Raw genomic sequence first — 20,050 nt, forward strand, 5'->3', positions numbered from 1 at the left:
ACTGAACTCCAATCAAATGATTAGAAATATTCTTCTTAAACTATGTACTATGAATCAGGCAGGCCATTCACACGGAATTTATAAAATCCTCGAGGAAAAGAACCGAAAGTTGGGTGGTCACTGAAAACCTACATACGAATGTAACAGTAGCCTTATTTATCATAGTAAAATACTGGAAATAACCCACAATCCCTTCAATGGGGAATGGTTAAGCAAAGTCTGGTATATCCTTATACTGAAACACTACTCTACAATAATAAGGAACAACCTGGATAGACCTCAAGGGCATTGTGCCTAGTGAAAAAGGTCACTCTACACATGAAATGTTCCATTTATATGATATTCTCAAAGTGACAAAACTATACAACTAGAGAAGACATTAATGGTTTCCAGGGCACAGGGATGATTTCCAGGGGAGTGCTGGAAGGTGAGAGTATGAAGAGCAACATGAGGCAGCTGTTTTGTGGGAATGAAACAATCCTGTATCTTAAGTGTGGTGATGATTACATGATTTTATACATGTGATAAAATTCCATAGAACTACACACACACACACACACACACACGCATGAAGTCTAAAAAAAATGGTGAAACCCTAATAAGGTCTGTGGTCTAATTAACAGTCTACACAAGTGTCAATTTCCTGGTTTTGATGTTGTACTATAGCTGTATTAGACGTCACCACTGGGAAAAAGTGGATGAATGGTACTCAGGACTCTTTTTAGTACTATTTTTGCAATTTCCTATACATTTACAATTGTTTCAAAATAAAAAGTTCTTTTAAAGAGCCAATAAAGGTAGGTTAAGTGATAATTAAAAAACAGAGCAAAGCCGATAATCAGGTAGTGTGAAGGAGCAGAGCTGGCACTGAACCATCGCCTCAAACACCAGATTTCAGCGGAGACTCACTTAAGGACAAAAACAACAAAAACAAATCATCGAGGAATAAATTCATGTGTTTATTCCTTTGATAAAAGAGGAAAATGTGAGCCAGAAAGTAGTCCCTTGTCTAAAATATCAGAGCAAGTAGATCTGGGGTTAGAGTCAATTATAGGATAGTCACTAGCTGCCCATATTCTCACCCTTACCTACGTGTCGACATCAGGCAGCAGAATACCATAGAAACAGAACATCATACAGAGAAAGAGACTGACTTTTCCTACAGTTATGTCATAAAGAACTACAGATATGAAGTTACAGAAAAGTGGGGAAAGGAAATATTCACCTTAACACTGGAGCAAAACCAGCACATGTCTGCTGAACATGTTATATTAGTTAGCTGTAATCCTTTCCAGAAATTAGCAATTTTAAAACAAAGTATGGATTATAAAGTAAGGCTCTGAAGGATATAAAGACAGATGTTTCAAGGTTTCAGACAATCTCTAGCATGGGTTAATTGTATCATCAACGTGAAACCTTCTCTTCTACAGCTACTTTTCAAGAAGAGCTTGGGTTTTTTTTTGTTTTTTTTTCAGGCATCCCCCAAGAAAAATTTTCTCATCTTTTGGAGGTCAAACACTTCTTAAGGCACATAATATTCTCAATTTTGATGTTCCAAACACAAATCACTTAGTAAGTTCAGAGCTTAGATAATAGCTATTATCAACTGAAGGCTTATTAAGCAGGAAACACTGGACTAAGAGCTTTCTATGCATTCTTGTATTTCATTTTACAACCACCCTACAAAGCAGCTACCATGACAATTAAACTTACTTCACAGGACACTGAAGCACAGAGGGATTAAATAAGGCACATCTAGGAGGTGGCTACGAAGAGATCCAAACCTAGGTGGATATGAGTGATAGTCCACGTTCTTACTCACTACCCTGTGTCCCCAACAGAGCTGCTCTTACACTTCAGAGGACGTTAAGCATCTCTGGGGGAGCTTTCCTATCTGCTGAAGACACGGACTTCCCACGGTATATGGAGCATAGACAGATCTTAGGGGAAATCAGTCTCTATCTACTAGTCCCTATGCATTCTTTTCCAAAACTGCTCTGATGCAAAGTGGATGCGGCAATCTGGATCTCCTTCTCCACTTCTCCCATGTGTCCTTCCCTCACTCTACGAGAGAAGCATGACTCTTCTTTTACCACGGATAAATAACGCACAACCAAGGTACTAGGAAGCGCCCTTTAATCAAAGCAGCAAAACCTGCCCCCACCCCACACCAATCTGTCTCATTTAGAGATGTACTTTTGGAAAGATTTTACTGTAATATAATTATCAAAATTTATAATATGTTTCCCAGTTTTATTAATTATAATCTACTGATATAATGACAACTTAATCCACAGGAAAAATATTTATACCTAAAACCTTGGGGTTACTAGAAATAAACCAAAAATTTGTATGTATTTGTTTTGGGGCAGAGAAATAGGATAGGATGATGAATTCTAAAAAGTTTAAACAAAAAAGGACATATTAACACAAAATGCTATGGGGTATATGCAATGGAAATACTATTTCGGAAAAAAGGGAACTACGCAATATAATAGTTCTGATTACTAAAGGGCTTGTTGGTGTATTTCTAAATACGTGACAATGGATATCAAATTGCTCTGGTATTTATCGTCCACTGGGTACATCTGAGACTGATGTAAGGGTTTTATCTTAAAATGCCAATATTTCCCAGTAGGCCAGAAATTATATTCTTTGCAACTATTTAAAGCTATGATTAAAAATCTTACAGATATTGCTCTAAAAAATGTGAGACCGGGTATACTGGTTTTCAAAATCTGTACAAAAAACCCTTGAAGATCCCTGTCCTAAACAGGAGATCAGCATCCCAGTTTATTTTCAGAAACCTTTAAAATCACAAAGAGCAAAATATCTGATAGAAGTAACAAACATTTCCTAAAGCCATGAAGTCAATCACCAAAAAGTGAAGTTGAGTCTGGCAGAGAGAACTAATTAGTAAAATAATACCTAAAAATGAAATTTTGAAGAATATACTGAGTTTTATATCCCATAAGAAAATAAGGATTATTTAGTATCTCTGTAGGATTTTAGGAAGAGGACAATATGGTATCTCTGCTTAGTCAAAAGGTGTACTGTGCGGATCTGTAAACAGTCCTAAGGAACTAAAAATATTATGGCAGAAAAAATATTTTACAAGGCTACTGTGCCATCTGCTTTTCAGCCTTAATACAAGTGGTATGACCAAAAATTCACTTGGATGAAGATATACTGTATTTACCAAGGATGACATAGCAGAAAAATAATCTATTAATTCTCCAGGTCCATTCCTTGGCCAGGTCTTCCCTTAAAGGAATATTCTAAAGGCTTTCCAGTACTGGGGTGGCAGTTAGTAAGGCATGGTTTCTTCTGAACTGCTCCGTCCCTGTTGCAAGGCTACCGGCACCCTCTAGTGGTTTTGAGGTGGAACTTAATCTATAGATCAGTGACTCTTCAGCTGTCTTCTACTTGTCTCAGGCATGAGAGTCAGCCTGCACAGATGAACCTGTGACAGGCGGCATGAGGACATGGAACTACCACCTGGAAGCTGTTACGCACTCACTACCTTCCTGACAAATAATACAGAGTTCCCTGGGGCACTTTAAACGTTTAACGTGTACTTCTGGGAATACATGATAAAGGCCCAACTATACTGACTGCTCAGCCTTGGCACAAGGAACAAAGTGGATGTGTCCCAAATCAGAGTTTTCGCAACTACAATAGCATTTCTCAGAAAAGAGTAATTATGATACCATCAAAGAGAAAAAGTAACTTTCTAAGCTATCACTGTCAAATCTCAAAAGCAAATTGCTCAAAAATCTGCTTTCTTTTCTTAGTATGTACAAAAATGAATCTTATGGCTTTTTTAATGGAACCTGAAGCTGATAACTTCTTGATAACCCTATCACCTAAGAAGTTGCAATGTTTTCTCCGATTCAGTACATCAAGGAGAAAGTTATGATACCAAACAAGGTGTGAAATCAACTCATTTTCCCTCTTCCAGAATGAATGTGTGGATGCCTCTACGAAAGAAAGCCCCAGACTCAAAAGCTTCTGCCTCCATGACTAAGGTCATGCAAAGCCAGCTCGAGACTGTCTGACACCCTGTGTCAATGAACCTGTGTAGGAAAAGTGACTGCCATTTATACGTCATCAGATATTAAGGTAGAAGTTGATCCCTAATATTCATTGCTTCAGGTTATTCTTTAGTTAACCATCGCTACAGGTTTAATATGCCATAAATTACTTAAGTCAGTCTACTAGAAAGGAACCCATGTAACTTTGTAACTTTCAGATTTCTTTTATTGGGGCAAATATAATCATATATAGGAGTATCTGAAGTCTGTACAGTTAGTTATAAAGCAACCTCTCCCCCCACCCCCCTCACCCCTTCCTGGATTAGAAACCATAACACTGCCTGTATTGAGAAGTATCCAGCACCCCCGTGCCCTTTCCTCCTAGAATGGGGTTTCTCAACCCCTAAACAATTGACATTTGGGGATGAATAATTAGAAGGAGCACAGCTCTGCTGTGTACTGTAGGATATATGTTGCATTTCTGGCCTCTGCCCACCAGATAGAAGTAAAATCTCCCCAGCTGTCACAACCAAAAAGGTCTCCAGACATTGCCAAATGTCCCATGAAGGTCAAAATTGCCCCCCGGTGAGAACCACTGTCCTAATAGCAACCATTATCCTGATTTTTGTGATAATCACCCTTGCTTTTTGTTTTGGTTTAACCATTTACTTTTTGGGGGGGGAGGGTGGGAGAGTAAAAGCCACAGAAAATGCATAAAACATAACGTTCACAAATAACTTATGTAATTGCCAACGAGGAAAAAAACAAAACAGAACCCTAATATCACCCCAGAAGTTCCCCAGGGGCTCCTTCTCAATCCCAACCCCTACTGTGACTTTCATAATAATCACTTCCTTGTGTTTTAAAATAATGTGACCACCCCAGTATGGTACCTAAATATCAGATTTTTGCCCACCATCTGAACTTTTTTTTTTTTTAAAGATTTTATTTATTTTTATTTGACAGAGATAGAGACAGCCAGCAAGAGAGGGAACACAAGCAGGGGGAGTGGGAGAGGAAGAAGCAGGCTCATAGCGGAGGAGCCTGATGTGGGGCTCGATCCCATAACGCCGGGATCACGCCCTGAGCCAAAGGCAGATGCTTAACCGCTGTGCCACCCAGGCGCCCCCCACCATCTGAACTTTTATACAAGTGGAACCATACTGGATGTTATCTTTGTGTCTCACTTTTTTCAGTCAACATTAAGTTAATGACATCCCTCTACACCACAGAACAAACAATAGTCTATGGGCCAACTCCGACCTGCCACCTGTTTTGGTAAATAACGTTTTACGGGAACACGGTCACATCCATTTGTTTATATATCGTATATTGTTGATTTCACACTCCAACAGTCAAGCTGAGTAGTTTTGACAGAGACCCTATGGTCTGCAAAATATTTCTATCTGGCCCTTTACAGAAAAAGTTTGCCAACCCCTGCTTTGGACTCTTGCATGTAACTATACTTCATTTCCTTGCATTTGCAAACACAGAAGTTTAATTCTCCATTCTACTTTTGAAAGACATTTGGGTTAATTCAAGTTTGGCGATACTGCAGATAATAAGTATTTTTTCCTTCTGACTGAACTGCATCCTTTAATATTTCCTTTATTGAAGGTCTACTGATGGTAAAGCTTTGTCTGAAAACTTATTCCATCCATTTTCTTGAAAAATATATTCACTGAGTATAAAATTCTAGGTTCCCAGTTATATTTCCCTGAATATATTGCTCCAATGTCTTTTGGTTTCCACTGTTAAGAACTCTGCTTTCATTTATAACTGTTGTTTCTTTGAAGAGAATCTGTATATTTTCTCTGGCTGCATTAACAATCTTCTCTCTTTTATGTGCATGTCTGTGTGTGTGTGTGTGTGTGATGTTCTGCTACAATGTTACACTGTTACATCTGTTATTGTGTTTCCAAATGAAGACTTTTTTTAATGTAATCTGCTTGGATTCATTAAGTTTTTTGAATCTGTGGATTTGTTTTATCACTAATTCTAGACAGTCTTCAGCCCTTATCCCCTTAAATACTGCCTGTTTTCCATTCTGTCCCTTCTCTGTGCTGAACTTCTATCAGATACTAGATCTTCTTATTTTATCTTCCATCTAAACTTCTGTTTCTTATTTCTCATCTTTTCCTCTTTCATAGCTGCATTCTGGGTAACTGTCTTCTAGTCTTTTTTCTAGACTTTCTTCAGCTGTGTCTACTTTGTGATTAAACCCAATTGCACATTGAGTATCCAAGCCTATGTGTGCTAGAAAACGGCCACAGTCATCAATAATGCAAACTTAGCAATACCTGATAGGAAAGAAAAAGCTTAGGAAACAAAGAGATTTAGATAAATTTTCAAAGAAAACCCTCACCATCCAAAGCCTCTGCTACTCTCTCTCAATTATTTGGGAACTGAATAAGTTGGGGGATCAACTTATTTTGGTATTTGTTTCATTTCTTTTCCACCAGATTTTAAGTTTCTTCAGAGAAGGGAGTAAGTGTTTTTACCTATTTCCATAACCTCAGTCTTCAAACAATACCGTGAAAAGGCACCTCACGCAACTAGGGGAAATATTTGCAAAGCATGTATCTGATAAGGGACTGGTACTTGAATATATAAAAAAGTTTTACTAAACAACAATAAAGACACATAACCCAATTAAACATTGGACAAAGGATCTGAATAGCTATTTCTCCAAAGAAGACATACAAATGGACAATAATCACAGGACAAAACAGCCAATATCTTCACCTGACATGGAAATGCAAATCAAAAGCACATGTAGATATTACTTTGTAACCACTAGCATGGCTATAATCAAAAAGACAGACAATAACAAGTGTTGGCAAAGGTGAAGAGCAATTAAAATCCTCATACACCGCTGGTGGGAATGTAAAAGGGTGTAGTTGTTTTGGAAAGCAGTCTGGCAGTTACTCAAAAAGTTAAACACGGAGGGGCGCCTGGATGGCTCAGCTGGTTCAGCGTATGCCTTCAGCTCAGGTCATGATCTCAAGGTCCTAAAGCCCCGTGTCGGGCTCCTTGCTCAGTGGGCTGCAGGGAGCCTGCTTCTCTCTCTCCCCAAGTTTGTACTCGCTCTCTTGCTCTCAAATAAATAAATAAATAATCTTAAAAAGTTAAACATGGAGTAACCACATCACCCAAGAATTCCACTCTACATATATACCCAAGAGAAATGAAAATAAAGGCCACAGGCCACACTAACACTGACAGTGTTCACAGCTGCATTGTTTATAACAGACAAAAAAGTGGAAACAATCCAAATGTCCATCAACGAATGAATGGATAAATCATGGTATATTCATACAATGGAGTAACATTTGGCAACAAAAAGGAATGAAGTACTGACACATGCTACAACAAGGATGAACCTTGAAAACATTATGCTAAGTGAAGGAAATCAGCACAAAAGACCACATGTTGTAGAATTCCATTTATATGAGATATCCAGAATAGGCAAATCTTTACAGACAGAAAGTAAATCAGCAGTTGCCTATAGTGGTTGCGGGGTTCATAGGAGATGACTGCCACTGGGTACAGAGTTTCTTTTAGAGGTGATGAAATGCTTTAAAACTGGTTCTGGTGAAAATTCTGTGAATATACTAAAAGCCATTGAATTGTATATTATAAATGGGTAAATTATATGGCATGTGAATTATATCTCAACAAAGCTGTTAAAACACACACACGCACACATACGTGCACATACCAAGTCCTTGCCCCAGTCCTCTCCAGACTCTTAGCTGGTTCTTCTGGGTTTTATTTCCTTCATATTTCTAAATAATATCCTTATACTGCTATATCTTACCAATTTCCTATTGACTTCTGAAAATGGCACCAAGGAACAGGATGTAATTTTCAACTGGCAGGAAGTATGGACCTTGCTGAGAAAATACACAGACACTAACTGGGCAAAGAGTGTTCTAGAGATGGAGAAACTAGTGCAAAATCCTAAGGCAGGAGGATGCCTGATGTATTCACAAACCAGCACAGGAGTCAGTGGCTGAGATGGAATGGGTAAAAAGGGGAGTGGCAAGAGATGAGGTCAGAAAGGGGAAAAGGTCCATATTATATAAGGTTGCAAGGCCACTGAAAGGACTTTGGCTTTTATTCTGAATGAAAAGGAGGAAACAATGGGGTGCTGGTGGTGGTGGTGGTCGGACCACGAGCAGCAGACTTACACTCTGAAAGAATCACACTCTTATGCTGAAGGAGACCATGGATGTATGAAGATAGAGCAAGTGAGGGCAGTAGCTCCCAACCAGGGGCATTTTACTCAGGGGACATCTGGCAATGTCTGCAGGTACTTTTGGTTGTCACAAATGGGGGGGTTGCTAATGGCATCTAGCGGGTAGAGGTCAGGAATGCTCCTAATCATCCTAAAAGGCAGAGGACATGCCTCACAGCAAAGAATTACCTAGCCCAAAACATCTGTAGAGCCATGGCTGAGAAAACCAGCACTAGAGGCTGTTAAAATAAACAAGAAATAACAGTTGCTCAGACCATACCAGTTACAGTGCAGGGCACATGAAGCAGTAAGAGTCCAGATATAGTCTAATGAAGGTAGAACCAACATTTCCTAGTGGACACAGGTCCTTGGCTTCAACAACTAGAAGGAGGGAACTGACATCAACTGAAATGGAGAAAACTGGATAAAACCATTTGTGGGGTGGGGGTGGGGAAGCAGCCAGAACCGGAGTTTGAGTATGTTCAAGTTTGAGAAGCTGATAGCTGATGACACCCTGAGTGAAGATACTGAGTTGGGGGTTCCATACAAGTTTGGAGTTTAGGAGAGAGGGTAATGCAGTCGCAAGAAATCTGGCAATTGTCACCAAACACCCCAGCCATGGTCTGTTATATCCAGCCATGATTTAATAAAGAATTGGTGTAGCTAAAAGATGAGAGAGGTCCCAGGACTGAACTGCAGGGCACCAGACATGATAAAGCTGGGAGAAGAGAATCACAACAGAGATTAAGGGGGAGTGGCCAATGTAGCAGGAAGAAAAGCAGGAGATGGTGGGGTCCAGGAAGCCATGGGAAACAAGTCATTTAAGGAGGGGTGAGCATCTGTGCTACAGGTGAAGTAAGACAAAGATTAAAATATGCCCACTGGATTTACTAACATGGAAGTCACTGGTGACTTTGGCAAGGGCAGTTTCAGTGGAGCAGTAAGGCAAAGTTTGACTGAAGTGGGTTTAAAAGAGACAGAAGGAAGATTTCCTGTCTTCCGCCCACAAAAGGGTAAGTCCTATGGGTCATGCCCCACTACTATAAACAATGGGCAAACAAAAGATATGAAACAACTCATCACACACTGGACAACAGGCAGCACAGGACTGTCATCCTTGACAGATGGGCAACAAAGGATGTGAGCTCTAGGGCTGCCCCAGCTTTCTGTCAAGAGGCAATTTCTGGACATGGCATGGAAGTGCGCGGGGGTCTTACTGAAATGAAAACATATGTCCACACAAAGATGTATACACAAATGTTCTCAGCAGCCTTGGCACAGTAGGCAAAGACTGGAAACAAAACAACCCAAATATCCAACACCGGGTGAATGCATAAACAAATTATGCCATACCCATACAACGGCATATGATCCAGGAATGAAATGAACTACTGATAAATGCAACACGGATAAATCTCAGATTTGTGCTGAAAAAAACAAGCCAAGCAGAAAATAAAATACAAACCTAATCTACATGGAGAGATCAGCACTTGTCTGGAATGTCAGAGAATGAAGTGGGAGGGTAGAGTGCGGGGAGGAACAGAGCGCTGACTGGGAAGTGACCCAAGATAATTCTTTGTAATGATGAAGATTTATCAAGGTTATTATGATTAAAAAGGTATATACATTGGTCAAAACTCATAGAACTGTACCCTCAAAAATGGGTACATTGTATTGTATATAAATTATCCCTCAATGAAGTTTATTTTAAAAAAATATTCCAGGCAGAATGCTGCTTCTGGTAATGGTGAACTGGCTCACTTCCAACATCTATCTTGCCAGGAAAACTACAACAAAATATCAGGCGGGACAGGGGGGATGGCTCAAAGACATTACAGTGGAGCAAAGCAGAGAATTACAGGCCCAATTAGGGATAAGGAAATCCAGAGAAGTGAGTCTGATGTTTCGGGCTCCCCCCTCCCTGTCCCTGCTGAGCATCAACTCTAGAAGAGGCAAAAGAGAGGTGGAGCAACTAAGCGGACTGTTTGAGACTTGCTCAAGGCATGTTACAAGTTTTTAAAAAGAGAGAATAGGAGAACTGAAATTAATTTTTATAGAAAATTACAGTTTTGTGGCAAAGTAGAGCAGAAGCATCAGGAAGTGGTGGTAAATGAGGTAAATGGGCTCAAGAAACAGTTTTAAAATTAGTTCTAGGAAATTTTTTGAGTAGGACATAACACACGTGATATAGTCATGAAGGTACAAAAGGACTACAGTAAAAGCGAAGTCTTCCTGTGATCCCTCTTCCCCACTCAGCTCCCTCCCTAGACGCCAACGACTCTTACCAGTTTCTTCGGTATTTTTCTGCAGATATTTTATGTATATAAAATATATACAGAATAGATATTTTGGGGCTACTCTATGTATATCAACTTCAGCACCACTGATATTTGGGGCCAGATAATTCTTCGTCATCAGGGGCCATCCCTGTGCACTGCAAGGTATTAAACAGCTTCTCTGGCCTCTATCTACCAGATGCCAGAAGCACTGCCACCCCCAGGTGTGACAACCAAAAATGTCTCCAGACATTGCCAAAATCACCCCCAGTTGAAAACCACTGATGTATACCAAACACACACACATGCATTTCCTCTCTATATTTTTCATAAATGCATGCCATACATACAATTTTTCATCATCCTTTTTTTTTAAGCTTATAATAACTGGAGATCATCCATCAGTCATATAAAGATCTCAAATTTTATTTATATCTTGCTGCTAACAAGTACAGCTATTTATAATAGCATTCTATTTTTTTTATCTGGGGAGAAAGCACATTACTGCCTTTGATTTCATTAACGACAACTAGGAACAGCCTAAACATCAAGCCCAAACCCACCCACCTACAAGGATCACTCTTTCGTGGTGGTACTATATCCTGATTACTAAAAACAATCAGAGCAAATGTTCTACTCTGGAGTTCTATCTCTACAAATAACAACAATAACAAAAATTACAGCAGCTAATATTTACTAAGTACTTACCATAGGTTAGGCAGTATTCAAAGTAGTTTAGTTATAGCAATATATTTAATTCTTCAACCACCTTTTGAGGATGGTACTATTATCTCCCTTTCACAGAGAAGAAAGGGTCAGAGATGTTCAGTAATTTACTCAAGGTCACACAAGCAGAGACGTCAGAATCAAGATTCAAATCCCGGCAATCTGGCTCTGATGTTCATCTCTAAACCATTACGCTCTATTGCTCTTCAGTCAAAACCTACAAGTCTTATACAATCACGTTTACATTCATATCTGTGTTTCTATTGATTTTAACTGAAATCCTGAATATAAAGATGTTTCTGTTTATAATTAGTAAGGGCTAAGATCCTTGAGTTTAACTACTGCATATATCCTGCATTTCCAGACACCAGTCCAGGTAGTGTTTTCACAAAACATTTTCCTTACGTTTTTCTTCGGCTAACAAATTAGCATCTTTTATATTAGGACCACATATCTTTTTATATAAAACTGTTAGGATAGTTCTAATGGTTATCCCATGGATAAGGCAAACTGTCCAAGCGATAGATTCCAACAAGAAGGAATTAGGGAAAATACAAACACAGCACCTTTCCTTGATGCTTTTGGGCTCAGTCCCATACGTAGCACTGCAATAACTCTTCCCAGAGTTGGATTCGCACTATAATTTTACCAAGTACCAGCATATCCTGCTAGCTACCTCCTAAGCAGGGATTGTCCTGTACAGCTACATATCCTCACGTCTAACTTGGGATCCAGCACACAGCTCAACGAATGTTTGCTGAACTTGGCTAATCTTTAATTTCATTCCACAAGGTTCTTCCTCCTTCAATTTAACAAACATCTCTTAACAGTTCACTACAAGCCAAATATTGTGCATGGAGAACAGAAAGAAATTCCTTATAAAAATGTTTGCAGAATACAACTCAACAACAAAAAAACCCAATTCAAAAGGGGCAAGGAACTGAAGACATTTTTTCAAAAAAGACACAGAAATAGCCAGCAAGTATATGAAAATATGTTGAACCTAACTAGTCACTAGGGAAATGCAAATCAAAAGCATAATGAGATATCGCCTCACACCCATCAGGATGTCTGCTATCAAAAAGAAACAAAACAAAACAAAACAAATCAAAAGCAAACCACACAAAATCAAAAACCCAGAAAATAAAAAGTGTTGGCATGAATATGGAGAAACTGGAAGCCTTGTGCACTGTTGGTGTGAATGTAAAATGGTGTAGCCATTATAGAAAATACTATGGCAGTTCCTCAAAAACTTAAAAATAAGCAATCCCACTTCTACACATATACACAAAAGAACTGAAAGCAAGGACTTGAAGAGACATTTACACATTCATGTTCACAGCAGCATTATTCACTATAGCCAAGAAGTACAACCCAAGTGTCCACTGAAGGATGAATGATAAACAAAATGTGGTCTATACATACAATGAAACTACTGAGCCTTAAAAGGAAGGAAATGGTACAACATGGATGAACCTTAACAACATTACGTTAAGTAAAATAATCCAGACATAAAAGGACAGATACTGTATGATTTCACTTTTATGAGGTACCAAGAGTAGTCAAATTCAGAGACCGAAAGTAAAATGGCTGCCAAGGGCTTGAGAGAGGGAAGAATGGGAGTTCGTATTTAACGGGGACAGAGTTTCAGTTTTACAAGATGAAGCGCTTTATGGATGGATGGTGTGGTGGTTGCACAATAGTGTGAATGTACTTAATGTCACTGGTCTGTACACTTAAAAATGGTTAAGATGGTTAACTTTATGTTTATGTATATTTTACCACTGTTTTTTAAAAATATGTTCTTAGAAGAGCTAACAGTCTATATTTCTTCAATAAATATCCAGCACAATTAACTGGTTACATCCTTGCCTTCCAAAGAGCCATGTGACAAAAAACTTTCCTTAAACTGTGAAATTAGACCAAAGGCCCACAAGTTTGAGAACTTTACCATCCATGCCCTTCCCCTCAGTAGTATTTTCTTTCTGTTAATTTAATATGGAATGCCCAATATTCAACTGCTTCATTTCCAGTTCCCAGGCCTTAGATATACAATTTCTAGTACTGAGGCCATGTAACAAATTTTACTATATACCTGAGCATTTCGAGTTTCTGACATACATTCAAAGATACAATAAATTTCATTAGGTAGAATAAATACAAAAAAGATTTTTCTATCAAGCCTTTGCTGGCTGCTGGTTCGTGGTCCCACTTGGTATTTCTTGCTTTGTATTTTTTTTTTCTTGTTTTGTATTTTAAGAACAAGTTTTCAATCACACCCAAGGATCCCTGGAAAGATCACTTTACTATTTGAGGTTGTAAACTGAATGATTTGTCTTGCCACTCTCAAACTCTCACTGGGAAAAAACTGTTTGCTTTTAATAGTGAAAGCACCATTAAAATGTATACAGAATTGACTATTTGTAATAGCTTCAACCAATTAACTTTCAGATATATTAAGCTTAAAGTAAAAAGAGTTAATAAAATGTTTTAAATTAAGATATTATGTCTTCTATAGATCAAATGGATAACAAAGCAAAGGTTTTCCTACCTGTTGTTTCCTGCCCATGACAAGTGTTCAGCTCAGCCAGAAGCTGGTTAAAATCATCTTGATGAGCAATCCAGTTATCCTGAAAATACCCCAAAAATCAATTAAAGGCAAGCCTGTAGTTTACATATACTGGTTGAGATAAGACATATTTTAGAATAAAGGAAATCTGGTTGTTAATGTGAAATTTTAAATGTTTCATCAAAATATTATGTTATATATTTGAACGAAGATATAACTTGAAATGTAACTTATCTATATTAATATGAAAAATGGGCTGTGGGGCACCTGGGTGACTCAGCTGGTTAATTAAGCATCCACCTCTTGATTTTGGCTTGGGTCATGATCTCAGGGTTGCAAGATCGAGCCCCGTGCAAGGCTCCTTGCTCAGCAGGCAGTCAGCTTGAGACTCTCTCTCTCCCTCTGTACGCACCGTTCCGCCATGCACACACTCATTCTCTCTCTCAAATAAATAAATAAATCTTTTAAAAAATCCAAAATTAAAAAAATTCAAAATTAAAAAATTTTTTAAAAACAGTCTTCTTGGAAGCTTAAGTCCTGATTTCAAATGTGGATAATTTATCAACTGTCCACTTATAATTAAATTATCAACAGGCAACCTCTGTACTACATATGAAAATAAAACAAAATAAAATCATTATTTTTCTCTCACTATGGGAATATTATGTAGGTCAAACGGAAAAAAGCACTGACAGACTTCAGGGCTCTCATCTTTGCTCTTCCGGCGCGTACAACATTTTTCCCAATTCTATTTGCTTGCGTCAACCCCAATTTTACAAAACAACACTGAGGGAAGGAGTAGGAAAGACTCCCAAGTTCCCTGGATCAGTCAGCACCCTCATAAGGTGGTGCCAATACATTCATGATAACAAAAACAATCGGACTTTAAAAGAGAATGGGCATCTCCAAAACAATCTGAACCAATGGGAAGCAAGATATCAATGTACGAATATGGCTCATATACACTTTTAAAGAATGCTGAAGGTTAAGGCATATTAAATAGGTTTACTGGGCAACGCTTCTCCTAAAAAATTAACTGTATCCCTACATCTATCTCTCAACAAGTACCTTCAAAACCAACCTCATATAAACTCTTTCCTTAGTGGTTTAAAATTTTAGCTGTGAGTACAGAGAATTTTAGCTCCTCTAGTCTATCACTCAGCACAATTACTACTTCTAGTCCATTACTCAGTATATTGAATCAAAATAATTTGGTTTACCTAAAGTAGTTTTCCAGATTTCCTATCAGATTCTGTTGGCTGGACAAATTTAAGAACAAAGCTTTCAACTTAGACACTTTCTAAGGTAAATAGTAATACTGAATATGAAAAGCATGATGGGCCGTTTAATTTTTAATTACAGTGTTATACTTTCAAAGCACCAGTATTTAAGGGGAAAGGTGAATAAATTCAACTGCTGAATACCAACAGTCAGAAATAGACAACTGGACAGAAAAAGGTCACCACTTTCTTGCAGAAAAAACTTTTAGTTTCTTTCTGAAACCAAACACCACCACAACTTTTAATAATATAAACTAATATCAGAACAGAGGCAAAGATGAAAATGCCTTTCTGTACTGAAATGAGTACAGAATTATAAATATTCTGTAAAAAGAATATTTTTTCAAAGTTTATCAATAAAACTAATTTGGATCTCTTAGACATAAGCAAGTAAAGAATGCCATAAGGACAAGAAGGCAAGGTGAAGGCATGTGATGTGATGAAGAGCCGGTTATGGGCTCTTTAGTTAACCACAGCATGGAGGATATATACTTGAATAGTCGAAAACTTATCGACTTGATTGGATTAAAATGTTTACATTTATAAAAAAGCGAATTGTGCAAGGAAAACCCCCAGTAGACACACTGTTGCTCACTTCATTATTGATCGTAGCTCCAAGTCCCAGGTGGTTATTTTTAACTTGAACTTTAATATGATCTATGGCTCCTTGCTCCTGAGCTCCTAAACCCTATGGAGGTCAAAAAAAGAGAGTTAGCCTTTTTATCAAGACAGATCACATCTTTCCTCCTTTATCAACCATTCAATTAATTATTAAATATCCAGGAGTGAGGCACTATCCTTACCCTCAAAGAGGACACAGTCTAATGGATTCTTACAAAGTATGTCTGTAATACCAATACACTCACAATAATGAATGCTACTTCTTCAACCTAACACCCACTTCACGGCCCACGTAAACACAAGGGAAAACATGCCTTTTGTGATGCTCAAAATCAGAGTACTAACACCAAACTAATGGAAGCTCATTAAAGATATTATAAATCTATGGCTCTCTCCATTAAATAATTTTATAAAACAACACTGAGAAAGTGGGGAGAGGAGACCCCAAGTCCCCTGAATCAATTATACTCGTATGTAAGGTGTCCCAGAGAAGTTGGTGTACTGAAGAAACTAAAAAGTAACCAGGGTAAGTGGATTAAGAGAAAATAAGATGATATAAAAGAGAAAGACCTCATAGGACCTTGGAAATTATGGTAGGAATTTGGATTTAATTTTTTAAAACAATGGGAAACCACTGAACTATGCAAGGGAATGCCACAATCTAATTTCTGTTCTTTAAAAGGTATTGTGGCTGTCGTTTGGCAAATGGCCCAGAGGAAGAAAAGGAGGGGAGGGAAGCAGCTGTGAGGCTTAGGGAAAGAGATGATGATGGTGCGTGGCCCAGGATGGGGCCCTGGGGGGAAAGGAGTAGTGACTGGGGAGGTGACATGTGAGAGAGGTAGAGGAACCAAGCACACCCATTTCCAAAAACAGGGAAGACTTGAGAAGGAAAAGGTGGGGGGGGGAGGTGCATCAAGAATTTTATAGCAAAAATGATAAACCTGAGATGCTTACTCAAGAGGAAATGTCAAGCAGGCTGGTGAATTTACAAATGTGGAGCTCAGAGGACATTTCTGGACCAGCTGTAGAAAAGTCCTCAGAATTCAGACACTTCAAAGCATGGTGCGGAATGAAAGAGTTCACCTGAGCAGAGTACAGAAAAAGTCTGGGGCTGAACCCTGAGGAGCTCCAAAGCTCAAAAACCTGGAGGAGGAAGAGTCAGCAACACATTTAGGAGCAGGCAGTGAAGGAGAAGGAAAAAACAGAGGGAAGAGCAGTATTGTAGAAGCTAAGACAGAAATATTTCAAGAATAGTCAATTCCATCCAATGAAGTTTAGGGACTGAGCAACATGAGAACAAAAAAGGATCCACTGGATTTGTCAAGAAGATCATTAAAGACCTTCATAAGAACCACTTAAATACAAAGTCACCAGTAGAAATCCTACTTCAGTAGGGAATAAAAGGAATGTGAGGAAAACGAGAAAATCTGTATTCTAAGCTATAAAGGGGAAAAAATACTACTCTTAGCAATATAAACCACTGATGGTTAAGTATGATTCTAAGTGAAGCTAATTAAAAGGTACAATTTATGAAAGACGCCAATCACGGCAGTTTAAATGATAAAAAGAATTGACATTTATGTGCAATTCTAACTTTATCATTACAATTTAGTTATTTCTCCAAAATCACTCATTGACCTAAAACATAAATTTCTCACAGTCTCTGAAGACAGATGCATCCTCCTGATTTGCCTTTTTGCATGGCTCCAGTTGCTTCTGCTCTTTTCCACGTACCTTTCCTTTAGACCACCCCATCTTCTCTAGCATCCTCTGGCCAAACTTGGACTCATCATTGCTCCATGCAGTGTTCTGGGGATCCACAGCCCACTTCTGCTTCCGCCGACCTGGAAGTGACAAAGCTCCTCATCAGCAATTTATCTTTCAAACCTGGAAAATACTACACAAATACACACAAAACCTAATACATACACACATACTTGCAAAAAATGTGACAAACAATATGTTTTATTAGATACACGTATCAGATTCATCATTTGATGAAATATCATCAGATTAGATCACTTACCGTGGTTTTCCCACTAACTGTATATTCTCAATATACAAATTGGCCTAAGATAAGCCTACCAATGTTCCCTCCACGTGTGACAAATAGAAATACATGATATGCCATCAGCTGGCCTTTCACACTCAGCTAAAGGCAGCAACTGAAAGCACCTGTCAACACAGGCGTCACCACCACGACCACCACCAGCAGCCGCCGCCACCACTGCAGCTTTTCTTGCAATCCAGCACGTACCAAATGCTACCCATACATTGTATTCAATTTGCACAGAAACCCAATGCAGATGGATATTCTCATCTCCATTTTTCAGATGAGGAAATCTGAGGCTTAGAGAAAGAAATGTGCCTAATGCCCCCAAGCAATAATCAGAGCCTCTATACAAAGCAAGGTTCAACTGACATCAAAGCTTATATTCTTAATCCACAGTCATTATGATCTTGGGGAGAGTCAACTGTACCCTCCACACACGTCATCTACAGACACTCGTGACACCATCCCTGGTCACTCAAATGCCCTAAAGCCACATGACCCTTTCTCTGAACTTCCAGTATAAATCATCTGCTTCTTTTCTGGCATTTAACTCACATTCGTCTGTATCGTGGCCATTTATATCCATCTCTGATGTTTTCTATTAGACCATAATCTCCTTATGGTTCATATTTGTATGTTATTCTTTTTTATGCTTCATTGCAGGAAGTAGAAAACACTGTGCCCATAGCAGGCACTCAGTAAACATGTGAATGAATGTATGACTGAATTAGAGAGAAGAAAGGATAAAAGGAGACAAGAGGAAAGGAAGGAAGGAACATAACCAAGGAAACTGCCTTGAATCTCCTCATATTAAGTATTTTTTAATGCATATCAATAACTGACCATTAGGAACTCAAATTTACCACTGCAATTTTGTTTTTTTTAAGATTTTATTTATTTATTTGACAGAGAGAGAGTGAAAGAATGAGAGGGGGGAGGATCAGAGGGAGAGGGAGAAGAAGACTCCCCGGCACTCCAGGATCATGACCTGAGCCGGAGGCAGATACTTTACCCACTGAGCCACCCAGGCACCCCTATCACTGTAGTTTTAAGGAAAATTACTGAAGAGATATAGAACCTCAAAAGTTCACAGAACAAGAACATGAAGCCCCAACGTAAACTGTGGCCAAGTGAGAAATTTGCAGGTCAAAGTGTCATTATTATTCACCTTCTGCAGCAACCAAAGCACAGTATCTCACTATCAAAACAGCCTGGTAACTTAGTCTGATCCATCCTTCCTTCCTTCCTTCCCTCCCTCCCCCCCCACCCCGCTTCCCCACTTCTTTCTTTAAGAAAGGCAGACTGCCAAGTGCAGCAACCCCATTTAGATGTGTCTGGAATCTTAGAAGCTTGACTACCCTATGTCCTCCTACAAATGGACCTTGAGAGCTTGTTTGGAGTTTCTAGCAGGGGAGCGCAGCTACTTATATACCCCTGACCAAAGAAAGGTCCTCTTTATCCCTCTTCTATCAGGGAAGATCGTCCTCTTCAACAGAACATACAGCTTTGGCCTAGCACGCAGCTTAGGGAGGGACACATGCGGAGCAGTGATGAAGGGGACACCCACCTAGGCAGCCAGATCAGCCCAATCAACCCTGGTAATCAGTAGGGTAACAGATGTCGCAGCCAGATCGCCCTCACATCTTCAAACATAATTTAAAAATAACACAACTTCCAATCAGACAGCACACTGTATTATATGTAAAATCAATAAAGAAACCCAAACTACACACATCCTAGCAAAAATAAGTGAAACTTTTACAAGCATGCAGGACAAGGCTACTTATAAAGCAAAACAAGTTGGACTCAAATCTACAGTTTTGCAGGAAAAAGGTAACCCAAAAATGCTAACCATGACTAAGTTACTACTTTACCTATCTTAGTAAATATACAGTATAACGTTGCCTCCAAAAATAAACAACAAAGCAGATATGAGCCTCTTTAACCAGTGTTCTCTCTGTAAGGCTGCTTACTGGTGTGTGTCAGAATTCATGTCTCTATACAGCAGTGCTTGCCAGGGGGTTCTGAATGGGGCTTATATGAAGAGGACATTTTTGAGAATGAATGAGGCCACGCTTTGCAATAAGAATCCAACAGTTTATGTTACATACGTGTATACAGCAGACTACAGTGCCTATATGAAAGATCCCCAATGTCATTTCCTCTTCCCTGCAGAAATGTCAGGTATCCTCAACCAGTGGGGTAGGACAGGGTTTCCCCAGTGAGGATGATAAATTGCGGGGGGGGGGGG

At 38.9% G+C, this 20,050-nt stretch overlaps 1 protein-coding gene across 1 annotated transcript in view; it reads right to left on the reverse strand.

The window, feature by feature from the left end:
- Window positions 1–20,050, reverse strand: part of PINX1 (PIN2 (TERF1) interacting telomerase inhibitor 1) — an 81,520-nt gene that overhangs the window by 57,601 nt on the left and 3,869 nt on the right. Inside the window, exons 2-4 of the mRNA XM_019792772.2 lie at window positions 17,481–17,590; window positions 15,721–15,813; window positions 13,828–13,906 (exon numbers count right to left, since the gene is read on the reverse strand). Coding sequence (XP_019648331.1) covers window positions 13,828–13,906; window positions 15,721–15,813; window positions 17,481–17,590 — 282 coding nt within the window. The remainder of the gene's footprint in view (window positions 1–13,827; window positions 13,907–15,720; window positions 15,814–17,480; window positions 17,591–20,050) is intronic.

The sequence above is a fragment of the Ailuropoda melanoleuca genome, chromosome 5, assembly GCF_002007445.2.
Source record: "Ailuropoda melanoleuca isolate Jingjing chromosome 5, ASM200744v2, whole genome shotgun sequence".
In the NCBI taxonomy this organism is placed as follows: Eukaryota; Metazoa; Chordata; class Mammalia; order Carnivora; family Ursidae; genus Ailuropoda; species Ailuropoda melanoleuca.